At 44.8% G+C, this 19,538-nt stretch overlaps 1 protein-coding gene across 1 annotated transcript; it reads left to right on the top strand.

Moving 5' to 3' along the window:
- Nucleotides 1-764: 764 nt before the first annotated feature.
- LOC104036393 (uncharacterized) lies at nucleotides 765-16,598 on the top strand. The gene is made up of 14 exons (XM_009489981.2): nucleotides 765-4,341; nucleotides 6,159-6,240; nucleotides 6,613-6,677; nucleotides 6,997-7,259; nucleotides 8,178-8,338; nucleotides 9,258-9,410; nucleotides 10,809-10,938; nucleotides 11,874-11,948; nucleotides 13,826-13,915; nucleotides 14,242-14,396; nucleotides 15,085-15,246; nucleotides 15,661-15,731; nucleotides 16,066-16,170; nucleotides 16,444-16,598. Exons 1-14 carry the CDS (start codon nucleotides 774-776, stop codon nucleotides 16,596-16,598), a joined length of 5,235 nt encoding a protein of 1,744 aa, XP_009488256.2. The 5' UTR covers nucleotides 765-773.
- Nucleotides 16,599-19,538: the final 2,940 nt, after the last annotated feature.

Raw genomic sequence — 19,538 nt, forward strand, 5'->3', positions numbered from 1 at the left:
GGAGAGTAGACTAAATGATGATGTAGTTTCTCTTTGTAGTCTGTAGATATGTCCAAACGCACCAGAGGTGCTCCTCTCAGCCCATGTGGTTTACAGCCTTAAAATATCTTGTGTCTTGTGTCATGTCCTAGTTATCTATTAATCAAATTCTTACATTCCTGTGTCTTGTTAATCAATTCCTGTGATCAGCTGCAGTAAGGCCCTGTGTTGCACATACATATTACAAGAGTTCTGTAAAAAAAATTCAGCTCCAAAGTCCAGGCCTTTCCCTGTTGAAATCAAAGAGATCTTTAAGACTCAGCTAGCCACTAGAAGAGGTCATGAGTATTGGTCCACCATACCCCACAAAAATTAATGGAGATTTTGATAATTTTCTTGTTCTCTGAATGCCTTCTGGTATCCCCTTTTGGGTTTGAGATAGATAGCCATGGCCAACACTTTTCATAAGTTGCACTGAAGCCATTACAGAGAGATCAGCATCTCTGCTCTTTGACCAAAGTCACTTTCTGGTTTTGCATGTAAAACTAAAAAGACCCTAGTAGATTTATTTTGACATTACTCTCATAGTCCAAGCTTACATTGGGTGTTTGCCTACTCTCAGTCTTGGTATTTGTTTCCCAACCCTTATCACCCACTAAGTATGTATTTTTGGGGTTTTTCTCCTCAGCTGCATTGGTACCTGTTTTAGAAGTCTCTTAAGCCAATTAGATCCACTGTATCATTCTGTAGTAGTAACAGAAAAATGCATTTTTCTTTAGCAGGATGTGTCACTGATGGAGTCTGAAGAAACCAGTGAGGGAGGTACCACTCCCCCAGAAGCCAGCAGCGCCACTGGGGAAGCTTCAGATTCTAGAGCAGTCAAAAGAGAGCATCATGCCCCTCACGTGTCAGCCGAAATGAGCACCAGCCCATCAGACTCTGCAAAGGGAGCAGAGCTCAGCACTCCCAAGGACTGCCTTTCTGCTCCAGGGAAGGCAGCAGAGATGCTGGGCAGACCTTCTAACCCTGTGCAAAAAGTGCCAGCAGGACTGGAACAAGAGCAAGGTGATGCAGAGCCTCGAAAAGGACCCTCAGAATTAGAAGGAGAAATGCTTTTAGAGGAGGGTGGACTGGATTGTTCTCTGAAGCTTAAGCAAGTAGAGCTGGTTGACCCAGAAAGCAGCCAGGACTTTTCCTCTCTCAGCACAGTCCAAGATGGGCCAGCCCCTGGCAACGCCATCCTGCAGGCTGTGGACCTCAGCACTGAGTTTCCTCAGTGCCAGGCAGAACTGGCTTTTCATGGCTCAGACCCTCAGGCCCAGCATCCAAAATCTCCTCTGGCTGACACCATTTCCTCTCAGAGAGAGACACCTAAATGCTTCTTGGTATGTAAAACCATTTCAGAGGGGCATTATAAGGCTGAGCCATTTCTGGATAAGATCTCCACAGATTCTTTGCAGGAGGTTGATACTGGTGCAGAGCAGAAGCAAAGTAGCAAAGAAGTGGCACCAGCAACTGATGAGCAACCTACCTCAGAGGAAGCACTGGCTAAACCTTGCACTTCTGAAGATGCTAAGGAAAGCATAAGAGCACTCCAGGGTTTGGAAGAGAATACAGAGTCTTCCTCTTTCCATCAATTGTCTTCCACCTTAACAGATGACAGCCAAATCAGTTCACTACAAGCAGAAGGAAACATCTCAGCTGGTGAAACAAGGCATAGCAGCATGGTCAAAGACCAGGGAACATTAATAGTTCCTAAAGAAAACTCATCCACTTCCAAATGCCTTCATCTTGAAGATGACTGTAGAAGAACAGAGGCCAGACCTGCCTCTCCAGCAGACGGTGCCTTCCAAGTAAAAGACACTGCTAAAAAAATTGAAGAAGTGAATACTTCACAGCATAAGAAACCAGCACAGGAGGAGGCAGCGTCTGAACTGCAGGAAGAGGAGAAGAAAGAGTGCAAAGAGCAGAATGTGTCAGAAGAAGGAAAATCTTTGGAGCCCAAAGATCAGAAAAACAAGGAACGAAATGAGCGGGAACAACAACTGCAGAGGGAAGAGCTCAAACTGGAGGCTCTATCATCAGCTTTCGGATCAGAGATATCTTCTGTTCCTAGGCACAATGTGGACTTGTGTGGTTTGGAGAATGTTTTTTTGGCTAAGCAAACAGCATCAGTATTTCTTCCTGGGGAACCTGTCTCTGTGGATCAGCATCCTGGTGAGGATGTACTGCTGAAAACTCATGTCACAGAGGCAGGTTCTGGATGTCAGCCACCCACTGTCAGCCCTCTGTCCTCCAATAACCTGAACCCAGTGGGTGAAACTCCAGTGGCACCTCCACACACATGCCATATATCTGACCAGGCAGAAGACCTAGAAGACTCTGGCCGCTTTTCCATCAGTGGTCAGGATATTGGAGAAGCTGATTGGGATGACAGGACAAGACTGGGCAGGGAGGATGAGCATAGTGATGGGCAAGGAAATGCTGTCCAGAGGTTTGGTAAAAGAGATGCATCACTCCATGGAAGAGTGGCAGCACCTTCTAGAGCAGAGAACCCAGAGGCTTCTGTTCCAGTATGCCCTTCCTCTGGCACCAAGAACTTGGAGACACCTGATCCCATAGATCCTCATTCCATTACAGAAGATTTGGGAAAAGCTGAGCTTCAGGACTTCATTCCAGATTTACCCTCAGAGCTCACTTCTGTGGCTTTAATGTCTGGTCCACAGGAAGAAGGTGCTAGTGGAACAGCCTTGGTGACCCCCAAGGACTGTCCTGGCACCAGCCTGAACAAACTGCTAGGCTCTGCAGAGAAGCCAGCCAACCGAGCTGCTTATGTACAAGGGTGGGACCCAACATCAGGGGGAGCTGCTGTTGTAAGTACTTATCCAGGGGAGGACAATGCTTCTCATGAACTCCTTACTTCTGAGGAAGGCTTTCATAAAGACTTTAGTGCCCCGTCTTCTTTCTCTGGAATATACACGAGCTGTCTTCCTGTAGAGAGGAGCCTTCCTGAAGATAGGAGGACTGTGGCTATCGTTGCAGGGCCTCTGGAACCACCCCAAACAGCAGCCAGGACTTCCACTCCCCTGAACCACCCAGAGACAATTCAGCAAACCCCCCCAGAAAAAAGTGCCATTATCAAAGGAAAAGAAATGGGAGCAAATGTGGATCACGAAGCACAACTAATGCCTTTACTTGATCAGTCTGACTGCAGTTTAAACCAAAAAGAGCCTGGATCCAGAATCTCCAGTGTCCTGAGCACCCTAACTTGGCCCTCTGAAGAAGATGTGGTCGTTGCCGTGAACCAACAAGAACAACCTCTGTCCCCTGTGTCGCACTCAAGCCTACCTCTGGTGTCTGAGCCTGATGCCAAACAGCTTCCTCATCCTCCTTCCCATGTCCAAAGCCCCAGTCAAGCTCAGGCCCCTGCACTTAATGCAAATCGTCTTGCTCAACCTCCAGCCCTTGAAAGTTACGAGCCACTGGCTCCTGTACCCTACTCCAGGCCACATTTCAACTGTGGTATGGACAATAATAAGTTACTAGCCATTCACCGTACTATAAGCCATCCTCTCCGGACTGCCACCTCTGTGTCTGATTCTAACACTGTGGCCTCTGCTTCTGATGGAGAAGATGTAGCAGAGAAATATGACCTTGTTCAAGTAACTAGAGAGTGGGATCTCAGTGACTCAGGTACCCATGATACAGAGACTTCTGATGACTCAGGGGTCAGTTTGTTGGCCAAAAGCTTTTCTGCTGTTGGAAATGAAGCATTAGCTGGCTGCTCTGATACCAGCCTTGAAACAGCAGACCAGCACATGGATATACAGTGTGGAAGATCCTCACCTGACCACCCTTCTTGGCCCTCACTGGAAGGCCTGATAACATCCACAGACTCCAAGAGCAGAGACTCTGCACAGCCACTTCCAATGCTAGCATTCACCAATCCAATCCACTTCCTCCAGCTCAGCCCTCCATCACCGCCAACCACCAGAACAACCTTCCAAGAGGAGGAGGTCTCAGGGGAGCTGCGATGGGAGCAACAGGCAGGGATCTTTGGTGTGGACACAAAGAACATCCAAGCTCCACAAGCAATCATAGAGAAAACAGAAGGTGAGAGGAGGGTCAAGCAAAGGCTGGAAGGAGGAGGACACCACCATTTGGTAGCTCAGCCAAAGGAGGAAATGCCCAAACACTCACCCTTGGAAAAATCATCAAGTTGGCCAGACAAAAACCCAGTCAGGTTAGTTGCACAGGAGCCAGCAGCCAATCAAGAGAACCCAGTTAAACGCCGTGTAAAAAGCAAGGACTGGCACCGTCAGGGCCTGAAGAGGATGTCAGTACCACCAGACATCTTGCAGGGTAAGTCCTTTCATTCATTTCCCTACCCCCTGAAAACTTATGGCAGATACCAAAAACACGGGATTAAATTAAATAGGCAGTATGATAGAGAGGCATGAGAGCTGAGAGCTTGGCATTGCTCTTGTGCCTTTCTGGTACTAGTCCTCACTCCAGCCCTGTAGCCCCCTTGCTGTCCTGCCCTTAGCTCCCCCCTCCCAGCTCTCTCCTAGCTCCTTTCTGCTGCCCTGTAACCAGCGCATCCTTGAGCAGGGCTGCACTCTGGGGCTCAGTCCCGTCATTTCATACTAACACCTGCAGCAGAGAGCTAACCTCGCTTCACGGATCCCTCACCCCTTGGACTTCGCATCCACTTTCTCTTCTTGTCCCTTCTCCATGTTTAATGATTTGTCATCCTAACTCAGTAACACAGGCTATTTTGGCCTACCCGCAGGAATGGGTTTCTTGGTGGGGCTCAGTTCAGAGCTTCTGCTCATCACCTCTGCTGCCATCACATGGCCGTTGCGTTTTGCTGCACTTGTAGCAGCCCGTTTCCAAGCAGTAAGGAAAATGCATGCACACGCCCTCAGTAGCCTGTATCTGTTACCCTGTGTTTCAGTTCTGTGTTTATTTGCTACCCCCCTTTATTTCGCAACTGACACCTTTAGGTTCGAATTTGACCTTCTGAAAGAGATGATCCTCCTAAGAACGTAGGATGTGAGATTACAGATAAGAATGCGAATTTGTCAAATCCAAGGTCCCAACTTGCACAGAAGCCAAATCACTAATGTCACGAATGGAAAACATGCATCTTCTGTAATGCAGCTCATTCAGACACTACTTACTGTCAAGATGCATGTCTGTTCTTTATTATATCTGACATGATCTTTAAACATACTTGCTTCTTTTCAGCTCTTAGTTTATTTTCCAGACTCCACAACATGCTAGATTTTTGGCATAGAGGAAAAGGAGGGGAGCGTGGAGGGGCGTAAAAGGTTTGGCAGCACTTGAATCAAGATTTGTTCATGTGTTTGACCTGTAAATTCTTGGTTCCAAATTTTAAAACATTCAAGGCAACAGTACTGTCTTTCCCTTGACCCATGCTTGCAGTTCAGTCTTTGGGCTTTCTTCCTCCTCCTGCTTCCAATGAATTTTATATAGAATTTCTTCACACCTTATTTATTTAAATCGCTCATAAAACAAAAGAGAAGTCCACACTTTCCCCATTTTACATAAACAGAAGATGACTCAAGCAGCAGTTTGTGAATGCTCACATAGTAGATAAATGTGATAACTGGATTACAGCATTCATTCTCAGGCCGCATCCCTTCTAAGACTCTTCACAGGAGTGACTTTGTTAGATGTCCAGCATTTCTGCCCCAGAAGTCACTGAGAGTCTTTTGGGGCTCAGTGTCCACAACAGAAAGTCTAGGACTTTCAGACATGATGAGTGACTTTGGGTCCATTGATCCTGCGATGCCTGGCCCAAGTTGCTGAAAGGGGAAAGGCAGCACCGAACAGGGCCCACAGGCAGTATCTTTGCTTGGGCAACTGGAGAGGGAAGCTCTTAGAGTTACTGTCATCGCTGAAAGTGTCAGCTTTTTTCTTTGTATGAAAAGCAAACATGGCTAAGTAACAGATGTAAAGTGTAAATAATGTCAAGGATTATTAAAACCAGAATGTTTCTGACCCAGAAATAAAGGTCAGGAGGGCACCTGTACTCCAACCCAAGACCACCACTTAGGTGGGGTATAGGTAAGTGGTATCTGTGTATCATTTGGATTGTAGCTTGACTCTAAAAACAGACTTACGTGTTTACTTTCTAATTGTCTTATATGCAGAAATTCCTTCTGTTCCTTCAGAGGAAGAAGCTCCCAAGGCACACAGGGAACCACCAGTCAGTTCAGAAACAGTTGTATTGCGGTAAGTCTCTCAAAGGCCCCTTAGAATTTGCCTCCATCCCTGTGTAGCAGACACTTGATGCTCTCCGTTGTTCCTGAGGGACCAAAGATGATGATAATGAGTAAAAAAACTATAGTAAAATGACTTAGGCCTGTGTTTCAGTCTGTGCCCTCTGGGAGAGGGCCCCATTGCAACAGAAGTATTTCTGTCCCTTTAGGACAGCATTTCCATTAAGCCAAAATTTGTTCTTTGTTTAGTAAAGCATGTGGAGCTTGAGCTTGTTGGAAAGAGAGGTCCTTGCTGTGACAGATTTGTTACTAAGATTTGGATAAGCCATCTCTGGTGCTATGCTCGTCATTCACTCTTTGTTTCCAAATCTTTATTCCCTGACAGAGAGAAGAAACCTGCAGACGCAATGGAGAACTTCAAACGCCGGCACTCCAAACTGATCAACTCCTGTAAGTACCTTCTACCCGAAGTGCTGTGGCAGACCCCTCTCCTCCATCGTATCTCTTGCAGTGAGCACAAAGGAGAGGGGCTCCTGCCACATGGTAGCAAGGAGGGAGCATTAGAGAGCAGTGTTCAGTGGAGGCAGTGAAACCAGAGTCCTGGAGTATACTTAGGCAAGGCAGCTGGTGAGCTTTGCTTCTAGCAGGTGCATGTGGTCTATTGTATTCAGTTATCCTAGTCTGAGACAGTAAGAGAGTTTTCTCCAGATTGAAGCAGAGGGCAAGTAGCTGCTATAGAAAGTATAAATGTATATGCTTCTGTTTGCAGCAAGATTGCTGTATCAGGAGTACAGTGATGTGGTTCTGAACAAGGCCATTCAAAGCCAGAAGAGAGTGGATTCTTTCTCAGAGGATATAGAGTCGAGTTTCCCAAGCTCCCCAAGGCTACGGAGGAAAGTGCTGTCTCCCCAGGACTCATATTTGCAACGTCTGTCAGTTTCATCTAATGCGTCCCTCTGGCAGGACATCCCCATGATACGAGGCAGCAGAATACTACTCAACATGTCCCGTGATGAGCAGAAGCTGCAAGAGGTAATGGACAGAGGTAACAGGGTAGACGGGTGGTCTGTAGTCAAGAAGGAGTGGTTAAAGTGGAGAGCAAAAATTCTGATGTGGGAATGCAGGTGGTTGAATGCAGAAGTCACCTCTACCCACGTAAGCAGTATGGGGATGTGGTACCAGTGCTTGTGAAGTAGTACCGTGCGGAAGTTCAGAATTGTAGAGAAAAGGAGCACTGAAGGATGGACTCTGGACCATCTCAGTAACTTCATGAAAACAGACATGGGGAAATTGGAGCGAGATAAAACAAGGAATTTTGAGCACGTTCAATGCAAAAGAGAATATTCAAGTGGAAGAATTCCAGCATTCTCCCACACATAAGCTTATGAAAGATGCTAATAAAACCACAGTGAATTGTAGTTCCTGTGGTAGAGTGTGATTTTACCAAATTGACCTGTGTGAGCTGCAGGGCTGAGAGGAAACAGGAAGACATATGGGTTCAGCAAAATGGTCCATAGAGAAACTGTGTAAGGAAAATGAGAGGAACTGAGAAGTGGATGGAAGGACCCAGAGAAAGTGGCAAAAACAACTGCGTGGGAAACACGATGAAGGAAAAAACAGTGGGTGATGTGGATGCTGGAAAGTTTATGGGAGCATGTTAAACAGGGAACCTAGCGAAAGTGGAGTTGAGGGGGAATAAAAAGTAAAATGAGAGCAGGTAGCTGTTTTTCTTTTAAGTCATACCACAAGTCTGTCTTTGAAAGAAAGAAAGAAAGACTATATGTAATGGCATGCTTGCCCTTCATTCCTAAAGCCTCTCTTCTGTAATTACACACTACTTACATCATGTACTGGGAGGTTTTCATGCTTTGCCTCTGTCTCCTCTCCGTAAGATTCCTCACAGACTTGCCTAGTCTACTGATGCTGTGCTCTCTTATTTCATCTCTCAAGGCCAAGTTTGAGTTGATAATGTCTGAGGCTTCGTACCTGCGCAGTTTAAATGTGGCAGTGGATCACTTCCAGCGATCAGCTGAGCTCCAGGCAATGCTCACCAATCAAGAGCGTCAGTGGCTTTTCTCCCGCCTTCATGATGTACGCGATGTCAGCGCCAGGTGAGATATGGCCTTTTGCTTCCAGGACTAACACCCTCCATGAAGCACAAGACACAGGCGATCATTTCCATCAATAACATCTCTCACTCCTGTTCTGCTTGTTCACTGATCTTCAGGGTAGATACACTCATGTAGCACTTGGTGATTGCACACCAACACTGCCCCAAAAGGAACATTTGCTTTTTTAGGTGACAGGGCAATGTAAATCCTGGTGTTAAATCCCAGATATTGTGGTGCAATTGTGCACAGAGCTCAATGCAGGAGATCAAAATGTTTGAAATCCTACTGTAGCCATGCCCTATTGGCTTCAACTACAACTAAACTTGACTAACTAGACCTCAGCCCAAACCAAATGCAGCTCCTGCCAAATACAAGACAAAAGAAGCAGCTGCACGAGCCCTGACCAAAAAAAAAAAAGGGGGAAAAAAGAGATGGGGGAAAAAAAAAGTAAGTTACAGCCATCACTTGACAGAACCTAATGTGAATCAGTTGAGCATAAGTCATAAAATGTAGACATGACCCCACATGCAAGGAATCCTGTATGTTGTAGGATTCTGTTCTGCTTTTCTCCTGCAAGACTTGGCTACATATATCGCTAAGCTAGTAAGGTTTGCTGCTACCTTTTCCATTTCTACTAGTGGGATTATTTTGGTGATGTCTTAATTTTCTGTTGTTTCCTGACCGTGCCTTTAGAAGTATGACTTCTCAAGAACAGAGGTCTTTTGCCTCTGCTTCTTGCTTGCTGATACCTAGCCCTAAATTGTCATTGTACAGGCATTTTGCTCTCTCTAGAAGGAAAGAGCTGTCATATGCTTGTATGTGGGCTGTCAGGATTTTAGAGGACTGAGGACGTTCCTGCTTTACTAAATGGCATTGGTATTTCCCTCTCCTTTTATGGCACCGCAACCACGTGCTGCAGTTTCCTCTTTGACTTGGAGGAGAAATTTGAGGAGGACATGTTCACCTTCCACGTGTGCGATGTGGCTCTGAAACATGCCCCTGAGTTCCGCAGGGTGTATCTACCGTATGTAACAAACCAGACATATCAGGAGCAAACCTTCCAGCGGTTACTGTAAGTTTTTTTCATTTGTTGTACCCTTCTCCCCCCTTACTTCCTTGCTGCACCTCAAATATTCATGCTTTCAAATGATGGGGAGTGCAGCAAGTACAGGCTTTTGGCCATTGCTCACACTACGCCCCCAGAAGAACAGGCAGGAACCTACTTCAATTCAGTGGCATTTGGGAAAGCAGGACAGAGCTACTGGAGGCTCCTCTCCCATAGCACTGGAAAGGGAAATAATAATTAATACCTGATTCTATTCCAGGCTGTTCTCTCTGTCTGCTCTCTACTGAAGAGAGCAAAAATGACTGGCCTGGATAGGGGTTTTCAGTCTGTGGTTTTCAGACTACTAAGAACCTGAAAGTGATAATTTCAAGTGAAACTTCCAACTGCAACCATTCTTTGATTCTGTAATTAAGAAAAATATGGCTGCTGTCAGTAAGCTTAAACTGGCTATCCAGGAGTCTTTAAAATGGATTGAAAATCTTGGGGTCAGAGAACACCGTTGGTCTCTCTTGCTCTGGGTGGTGGAGTGGAACATCTCTTGCTGTCCTTTTCTGTACTTGGTGGCATAACCAAGCATTGTTTAGGCATGGGCCCAGTCCTGAGCAAGGTTTGCTTGCCACTTCTGCACTGCTTCCCTTGGTAACAACCCAATTCCAGTAAAGCTACAGTGATTCCAGGAGAAGACACTGCTCCCAGCAGGCTATTCAGGCACTGTGTCTGGGTGCTGCTGACTGGGAGAGATCTAGTCTTGTAATTGATTTCCTTCAGGGAAGGCTCAGTTCCACACAAAAAGGACCTCCAGGATATTGTGTAGGGCAACATCTACTGGGCCTACAACCTTCTTCCCCATCTCTTCAGGGATATGGGATTGGCTATTCTGGTGGCCAGTGCTACTTTAATACCATTGGTCTTTTATCTGCTACTGCCCAATGTGGAAAACTGGATGGCAATGGCTGTGTCTAAGAGGGTGAGAGAGACATTAGAGGGGAAGGCAGCTCCTCTCAGGAGTAGCAAGAGAGGGCAGGCAGCTGTTTCCAGACCCTGGACACAGCCTCTGGAGCCGGACCATGCAGTGTAAGGAAAGAATACAAACCACCACTGTCTCTGTGAAAGGTGCCCTACTGATGGAGGGGATCAAAATGTAGATGTGGCTTCTGGCTTTTATTTCAGAGGGCTGTGGCAGAAAGAGGAAAGATATAGTAACAGTTGTACTGCTGTCCTTCTATAGCTGTTAGAAACCCATACGTGCTCTTCCTCAGCAGTGACGCAGTTTCATGATATCTCTTGCCCCAGGGACAAAACCTGACTGTTGGGAGTACTCCAATACTCACTGAAATCTGATATTAGGGAGGGTATTTATTTACCCTGATGCCTGGATGTCTTCTTTCTTTACCACTCCCACAGAAATGGAAATGCAGGGTTCCAGCAAGTCCTGGAGAGACTGGAAAGTGATCCAGTATGCCAGCGCCTCTCACTTAAATCCTTCCTCATCCTCCCTTTCCAGCGCATCACTCGACTCAAACTCCTCCTACAGGTAACTGTAGTGATTCTCTGCTTTCCTACAGTTTCTCTCAAGCTGACCCTTCTTCAAGTCTGAAAGTCATACAAATATGAGCTAGCTTCAAGCACTCTGGGTGTAGGGACTTACACACACTTACTAGGTGTAAGGACTGCCTACTTCGTGTTGCATCTGTAACAAGTTTGGCAAGGTGCTTTAAAGCCATTCTGTTGCATATATTGTGAATATGGCTTTGCAAAAACGAACCCGTTTGTCATTGTGCAAATGACTGCTGTGCATTAGACCAGCATCAGGAATTGGATGTGATAGCCTCTGTGAGGCAGTGCAGTTTATATACTGGTTAGGACTTTGTTGCAACACTACCTCAGTTGTACTCCAGTAAATAATTTATGGACTTTTATCAGAACATGTTGATTTACATTTTATTGAACTTTTTTGGCTTCCTGCTAGGACAACAAAGCCAGGGTTCTTGGCTGCCCTCTGGAAGGCAGCCTGTCTCTGTTCTTTGCCTGCAACATTGACCAATAGGAGCCTTCCAAACAGGGAACCAGCAGGTCCCTAATGAATTAATTTTGAGCTCTTTCTATGAAATTCTTCTTTTTGATTATTTGAGCCTTTTTTTGAACAGGAGAAAAAGAGTATCAGGCAAAGAACAATTCTGTACGTAAGGCTGTTCGTGCTTGGATTAGTGGTTGCTTCCTATGCCATGTAACTTGTACATGATAGTTAATCTGGTTAGATTTTCAGGGATGCCCTTTTCAATGCAATTTATCAGCGACATTCTGCATCTCAAATTTCTGGTCTTGTTGTCTCCACATCTCATCACCTACTACTGCTTTAGTCTCCCTTGTGGCTAGCATCTTGGTGTCTCCTTGTTTCTCCTACCCCTCCCAGATACATATGTCCAGCTTTCCCTGTCTGCATTATGAAAAACATCTTCTCTCATGCAGAATATTCTGAAGAGAACTCGGCCAGGGTCTGAGGAGGAGGTGCAAGCAACACAGGCCTACGATGCACTTGAAAAGGTAAGGCCGTCAACCCATTCTGCAGCCCTGCAGAAAGGGATCTGGGAGTTTTGGTTGATGGTAAGCTCAATGTGAGTCAACAATGTGCCCTGGCAGCCAAAAGGGACAACTGTATCCTGGGATGCATTAAGCACAGCATAGCTAACCAGCTGAAAGAAGTGATTGTCCCACTATACTCAGCATTGGTGTGGCCTCACCTCGAGCACTGTGTGCAGTTTTGGGCTCTGCAGTATAAGAAGGATGTAAAAATACAAGAATGTGTCCAAAGGACAGCAATAAAGATGGTGAAAGGACTAGAGGGTGTGATTTATGATGAGCAGCTAAAGATACTAGGTTTGCTCATCTTAGAGGAGAGCAGACTGAGGGGGTGACCTCATTGCTGTCTACAGCTTCCTCATGAGGGGAAGCAGAGAGGGTGGTGCTCTTCTCTCTGCTGTCCAGTGATAGGATGCGAGGGAATAGTTTAAAGCTGCATCTGGGAAAATTCAGATTGGATATTAGGAAAAAGTTCTTCACTGAGAGGGTGGTCAAGCACTGGAACAAGCTCCCCAGGAAAGTGGTCATGGCCCCAAACCTGACTGTGTTCAAGAAGTATATGGTTTAACGTTCAGGTTGCCCTGTGTGGATCCTCATGGGTCCCTTCCGACTCAGGCTATTCTGTGATTCTCCACATCCATGCTGCATCACACAGCTGCAGGGCACCTAAGTGGCCCTGTCCTTTTTTACTGATCCTCACCCTTGGTGAGGGCCCTTGTCATTGATCCTCACCAGCAACAAATTAGTGTGTTCCTGTGACTCTCCTGCATGTGCAGTGGAAGCTGTGAGCAGAAAACACTGAAGCAGGAGCCAGTTGCGATGTGACTGAACCTGCACCAAAGATATCGAACTACTTTTCTCAGGACGCACTCTTTCCAGTCTCCTAACCACCAACCCCACTTTGTGTTCCTTATCTTAGTCTCTTAAGTAGTGATCAACTACTACCCCCACCCCCACAAGAAAATATTGCTAAAAATATTGGCAAGACATTACTCTATTGCATCCCTTCCTCTATCTTACTTATTACAGAGGCAAGATTTAAAGTCTCCTGGGACAACTTGTTATCTGGAATTTGTACAGCAGCATAAGCTAGACCTGTCCTAGCTAGCTCCTGCTCTTTGTAGCACTCATTTGACCTTCTTGGAGCATCACTCTCTTTCTTACAATCCCTCCCCTATTCTCTACCTAAAGACCAGTTCAGCATGATGCGTACCTCCTTAAAACTCGTAGGATTGCACCTGCTTGCTGCACAGCTCCCAAGGCATGGCAGTCTGAGGTGGGTGGGCAAGATGTCATTCACTGAAATCCTTACACTCCAGCTGTGTTCAAGCCAGCATTAACTCTGTGACACTGTTACCCAGCTGCCCTGTATTACCTTAGGCAGCTTACAGGCTGAAGTACCTGTTTCATTGTGTCCAGTCCTCACAGTTACTAGCAGCAAGCTCTGGGTTGGGGGAAAACTGGCATTGATGTTTATCTAATCAGCCTCCTGTGTTTACAGTGGAGCATCTAACAAGAGCTACTTCGAAATGACCAGCAATTCAACCTCTGTCACCTGAAAGGAGAGAGATGTCTCCAGTATCCCTCCCCGCCCCCTGATATCCCAAAGTTAAAACAATACTTACCCACAGAGACTTCATCTAAAGAATACCTCCTTAAGAAAGAATGATGATCACTGTAGCTATGGAGAAGTTTAGTATGCTCACCTGGAAAAATACTTTTTTTGCAGGATGCCTAAGGAATTGTCACTTACACTGACTTTTGAGGGGCTCCTGGGAGTAGCACTGATCCCACCAGGCAGTTCTGCTCCCACCTCACTGATCGTCTGTTTTCCTCTGTAGCTCATCAAGGATTGCAATGAAAATGTCCAGCGCATGAAGAGCACCGAAGAGCTGATCTACCTCAGCCAGAAGATTGAATTTGAGTGCAAGGTGAGCTCATCCATTCCTTTGCTCTAGCCTAATGTATTTTCTCTTTCCTCACAAAGTCACTTGCGCTTACTTTTTGTTTTCCCCTCCAATATACACAGAACTGTTGAACCAGAGTATCATACACAAGTCAGCTCTTCCTCAGTGCTTCCCTTGCCCAATCATTCATGTCAGCCTTCAGTTGAAGGTGCCTATCATGACTTACTCCTGTCCAGCTGGAGAGATGAAAGCACACTTCCTCTACAGAAAGGCAAAAATGCAAATCCAAAACTCACGGATACCGATTTCCCTGTACACACTTGACCCAAATGTTTGTTTCTGTCTTGCAGATATTCCCACTCATCTCACAGTCGAGGCGACTTGTGAAGTGTGGTGAGTTGACAGCACTGGACTTCAACACCCTGAGTCCAAAATGGAAAGTCACCACCCGTCCCATCTACCTACATCTTTTCAATGACTGTCTGCTCCTGTCGCGGCCAAAGGAGTGAGTGCTTCAACACAATTCTTGCTGCCCCTTCTAAAATACCTGTCTCTTTCTGGGTCTGTGCTTTGGTGAAAGAGTCCTTTCCCTCTGCCTGCCAGCAAGTGGCAGCATTTGTCAAGTCACTCTCCTAACCCTACATTATGTGAGTATCATGCACGTATGTGGAATCTGATAGTCTCAACTCTTAATTACAACATATGATTATATAACAAGATATCTTCTGGTCCCTAGTGCAACACTTCTATTCTGCCTCTCCATCTCTATAATGTGAAACACTTTAATAATAACCATTTATTCTAGTTTTGCTTGGTAAATAATTTCTTCCTGAAGGACAGTATGAAGATTAGTTAATGTGCAAATCACTGGTTTGTCAAGAAACTGAGAGTTGTTGGTTGGTTGTGTTGGGGTTTTGGGAGGGGGGCGTGTGGTTTTGTTATTAAGCTGTAAGCTATCAAATAAAATTCTGACAGGACACAGCTTGGTATTTCTACCCTTTTCATTAAGGGGTTTCACTCTCTTCTCTGGCCTTCTGAGACTCCTAGGAAGAGCAAAGCTTAAGGTGCCTGAAGCAGATGAAGACTCATTAAAAGCTTTTTGCTTTCCTGACATCAGAAAACAACATGGACTTACTTTGTAACCCTCATCACCTTAACTTACAACTTATTTTGTTCCTCCTCTCTACCTGCAGGGGTGGACGTTTTGTTGTGTTTGATCATGCCGCTTTCTCAGATGTGCGCGGGGAGAAGTGCGAGATGAAACTGCACGGAACAAACAAAAATGTTTTCCGTCTCTTTCTACTTCAGAATTACCAGGGAAAGAGAGTGGAGTTCTTGTTTCGTACAGAGACACAGTAAGAGCTCAAGGTTACCCTCACTATATCCCATTACCATAGCCAGACACCTCCTAGGAGCCTGATGGTTGTCCCTCAGCTACCCAAATGCTGAAATACCAACTGCAGCTGGCTGAGCAGAGGACATGAAAAACATCCTCTTGCCGTAACAAGCCCCTAATGAACCACCTTGCCTCTCTCTCATTGTAGCTGCTCATATAATACTACCGTGTTATGGCATACCATCAGCCTCCAAAAATGGGAGGTTTTGCCTTTTCCCATCCCCTTTCTCCACTTCCACCTTCTCTGCTTCCCCCAAGTACTCCCTCCCTGACCCCTCCTGTGAGCAAACCTGTACACACACCCCCCCATTCCCATCATCAGACTGCTATCCCTCGCATTGAATCCTGACACCTGTCTGGTGATGTTTTCCAGCAGTGAGAAGCTGAGGTGGATCTCTGCTTTGGCTCCTCCGCGAGGAGAACTGGACCTACTGGAATGCCCTGGTGAGACTGCTCTGCTAGTACAGCAATGGGTATGGTCTGGCTCAGAGGAGTTGGAGTCACTGTGAAGTGGAATATCCCAGAAATTACTCCAAGGCAGAATACTTGCCTTTTTGTAAATAAAGAAGAGATTCATGGGCTTTCCCTTAGTGCCAGTTTCTGCCCATTATTTTACTTATTTGTACTCCTCATATTAGGTGGAAGACCTGTAGTCTTCCTTCCAGTTCTCTGCTCTTTAGTGTTGGGCAGTCCCTTATACCCTGCCTCCTCTGGGGTTGATGCACACAGGTTTACTCTTGCTTTCTAGTATACCATTATGATCTTTCCTCCCCTTTAGATGCACCACAGGTTCAATGCATAAAGACTTACAAGGCTCGGGAAAATGATGAGCTGGCTTTGGAGAAAGCAGATATCATCATGGTTATGCAGTACAGCAATGATGGTAAGCAGAATGAACAATGGCTATCTTAAATTATGGGTAGGAAGTTACTGTAGTAGTGTAAAGCTTTAACAACACAATCAGGCTTCAGAAGGAACCTCTCATTCCTGATTGTTGGATTGAGAGGATGAAGAGACTCTTCATCTTCATTAAGACACATTATTTGGAAGCTGAAAGGGGATCTTTTTCTTTGAGCCCCTTGGAGGGGGCTTTTTGGGAAGAATGAAAAAATGTTTGACTATTTTGCCTCATGTTGTGTTTCTCCCCACACCCCAGGATGGATGGAAGGAGTAAAACTTTCAGACCGGGAGAGAGGCTGGTTCCCCTCAGAACACGTGGAACTCATCTCCAGCAAACATGCGCGGCAGAAGAACCTGAAGGAGGAACAACGTGTAAAGAATGCCAAGCAGCAGGTCTTCTGCAAGAAATAAGACTCTACTTTGTTTGGACCTGTACAGTCTCCCTGCCATGGGGAAACCATCTTTTTTTCTATTGTGCCTCAGAAGAAACACCTCTGCAAAGAGCATAATACAGCACTTTGACAGAACCAGGTGCTTTTTGCCAAAGAAAGCGGGAATTCAATCAGGAAAAATAATTAACTTCCTCTGTGTCACCAGGACTACAGCAGCAGTAGGAGGAAAAAAAGTTGCATGTATTGCTTGCTTCGTGGTAGTAGGGAGGGACTTTAATCGGACAGAGGTCTGGGATCTGGACTTCTGAAAATATATTCCTGGTTTTGCCACTGACGAGTTGCAGGACTTTGGGCAAGTCGCTTCGGAATTCTGCCTCAGTTTTCCCATGTGAAATGGGGGTAAACTTACCTACCTCACTGGATGTTGTGAGGCTAAATTCACTAGTATTAGCATACTAAGAGCTTCGGGTTCCTGAGAAGGAAGGTGCTAAGTGCAAAGCACAGTATAATTGAGGAGAGTTTTCCATTTGAATATCCTCTTGATATCTTGATGGTATTGATCTCCATAGTGTAATTTCCAATTAGAACAATTTATCTATTTGATTGTGCAAGTCTACTGTTTTTTAGATAGGCCAATATTTCATCGTACCTAAATTTAACTCAGTCTCAGCATACTGTTAAGAGTCCTTGACAGCATTAGAAAATCCACCTGAGTTAAGTGAAGTTTTCAGAAGTCACTGTGATGATTTCCTCCGCCTTAGAGGTATCAAGCTGAAGAATCTGTTTCACAAAGGTCACCTCTCTTCCGAACACATGTCCCAGTAAGCCATCTGAAATGACCCTTTTTTACTCTGCCTCCCACTCGAAGTAGAACAGTGACTTTTGACAAGGATTTTTATTACGTGTTGGTACATGCCCTGTACAAAATAACCATGACTAGGCATATGCAATGAAGTGGCACTTTCCTGCTGCTCTTAATCTGATAGCTGACGTGGTATTGCATGCACCATTTTGCACACTTATAGAAAACACTGAGATATTTAGCCACTGTAGATAAAGTCAAAATATGTACCAGGGACTTTGTTCTTTTTTAGAACTCTCTGGTTTTAAGTCCAGTTTACATGCAGTCCTGCTTTTGTGCAGAACCTGTCTATTTGAGGACATGCCTTCAACTGTAAAATACTGTTTCTGTGTTAAAATGTTTGCGTTCAGTCAATGCAAGATCAAGTATAAGAATCAATACACCAAAGAAAGCAACGTGTAGCCTTCTTGCATTTAATATATTTGAAGAATTAGTTATCTTCGTATCTCCAGCTTTCTGTCTCTGTAACATTCTGCCTTTAATTCCCATTTATGTTGTATCTAGTATAGCTTATTACAGCCTATTTATATCAGTAATTTTAGCTGGATTTAAAAAAAAAAGTTGCTTTTAGTCCTAATAAACTCATGCACTTCTCCAGTTAAACAACTTTATGCTTTCCTTGTTACTTAGGTTTTCATCTCAAATATAAGTAATTCAGTATTTACTGAATATATATTCAGTATTTTTCATTATTTTTTCCATATAACTCTCCTTTCTAAGTGAATATTAAGTACAAATAGCTATATTTGGCAGAGGCAGTGAAGAAAGCTTGCTTTACCAGCCATACCTTAAGATTCTTCAGAGCGTTATCACCAGCCCTGAAGCAACTGCTGCTGCAGATTCCATAGTGGTGTTAGTCATCAGTGTATCAAGGTAAGCTAAAGGCATGACCTACAGAAGATGGGAGTCCAGTCCACTACACCAGCATTATAGGATGCAATTACTTGATTGTCTTTTAAATGGTCTATGGTCCAGACTACAATCTGCCTCCACTTTCTTTCCCTAGAACTGAAGCTGGTCCCTAGCTAAGAACAAAAGCAAAGCCCTACCTCAAACTAAAATAAGTGACATAAGAAGAGTTATAAGCCTCAAGGAGACCCGTGAATGTCCAGAGATTCAAAATACCTGCTTGTCCCAGCTGTCATGAATTTATGCAATACATAAGTCATCAGGATCACCAGCATCTCAACCAGGACACAGAATGCTGCCACAGGATCAATTCGGTATGTGCCCATATAAGGTTGTCTTATGCAGGCAGTCTGAGGCATCCTGTATCTGTGTCAACTTCATCTTTTGCTACTGGTATCATGAGGAGGCAGGCCACAGATACTGCCATTCTAAATCAGAAGTCATCTGTTAAACATTTTAAAAGTCAAGAATTCTTTGCTCTTTCAACTTCCACTCTCAAAAACAAGCAAGCATGTTGTTCATTAGAGCCTCCCAAGGTATGTTAAATTCCATATGTTAAATTCCATATGTTCTTGTTAAAATTCTTGAGATAGGAAACTTCAAGGCCGCTGTTGTGACTGACAGGACTTCTATACTATTTAACTAGTTGGATCAAAGGTTAACTTCTCCCTGTCACACGTACAGCCTTTATTTCCTGTTGTCAGATTTTTGTATGTTTAGGAACATTTACAGGTCAGCTTATGCTTCTAAGAATAAGTGCTTATACCCTGGTTTACTTTGATTTCTTACATTTCAGATAGGCCTCAACTTCTCACTATTTATTTAAACTTCTAGCCCCAGCATCATCCTGCCACCAAAATCCATAAACAAACCTGCACTGATTTGCTTCATGCTTTTTGAAACTGATTAACATCTCCTTGGTTTGTACAAACTTAATCAAACTAGTACAGTATCACTTACAACTGCACATTCAGGAAGCAGGAATCAAGTTGACAGAGTATCTGCTGCGTCCTATTACAGTCTTAATTATGAGTCAGGATCTCTCCCTACATTATCTGATATGGGTAACCTGATTTCCCAGAAAATCAGTATTAAACAGAAATAGAGGTGTAGAGTTTGTCAGTCAAATCCCTATACTTTTCCAGTAAGAACCCCAAGGAAGGTCCACAGCCTAGGAACACTGTATGA

This window comes from Pelecanus crispus, chromosome 1, assembly GCF_030463565.1.
Source record: "Pelecanus crispus isolate bPelCri1 chromosome 1, bPelCri1.pri, whole genome shotgun sequence".
Classification (NCBI taxonomy): domain Eukaryota; kingdom Metazoa; phylum Chordata; class Aves; order Pelecaniformes; family Pelecanidae; genus Pelecanus; species Pelecanus crispus.

Coding starts and splice junctions, on each gene's coding strand:
- LOC104036393 (XM_009489981.2), top strand. CDS start 774: ATGGAGTCTGAAGAAACCAGTGAGGGAGGTACCACTCCCCCAGAAGCC. Junction 7,260..8,177: donor ATGAGCAGAAGCTGCAAGAG/GTAATGGACAGA, acceptor TCATCTCTCAAG/GCCAAGTTTGAGTTGATAAT. Junction 13,916..14,241: donor AGATTGAATTTGAGTGCAAG/GTGAGCTCATCC, acceptor TCTGTCTTGCAG/ATATTCCCACTCATCTCACA.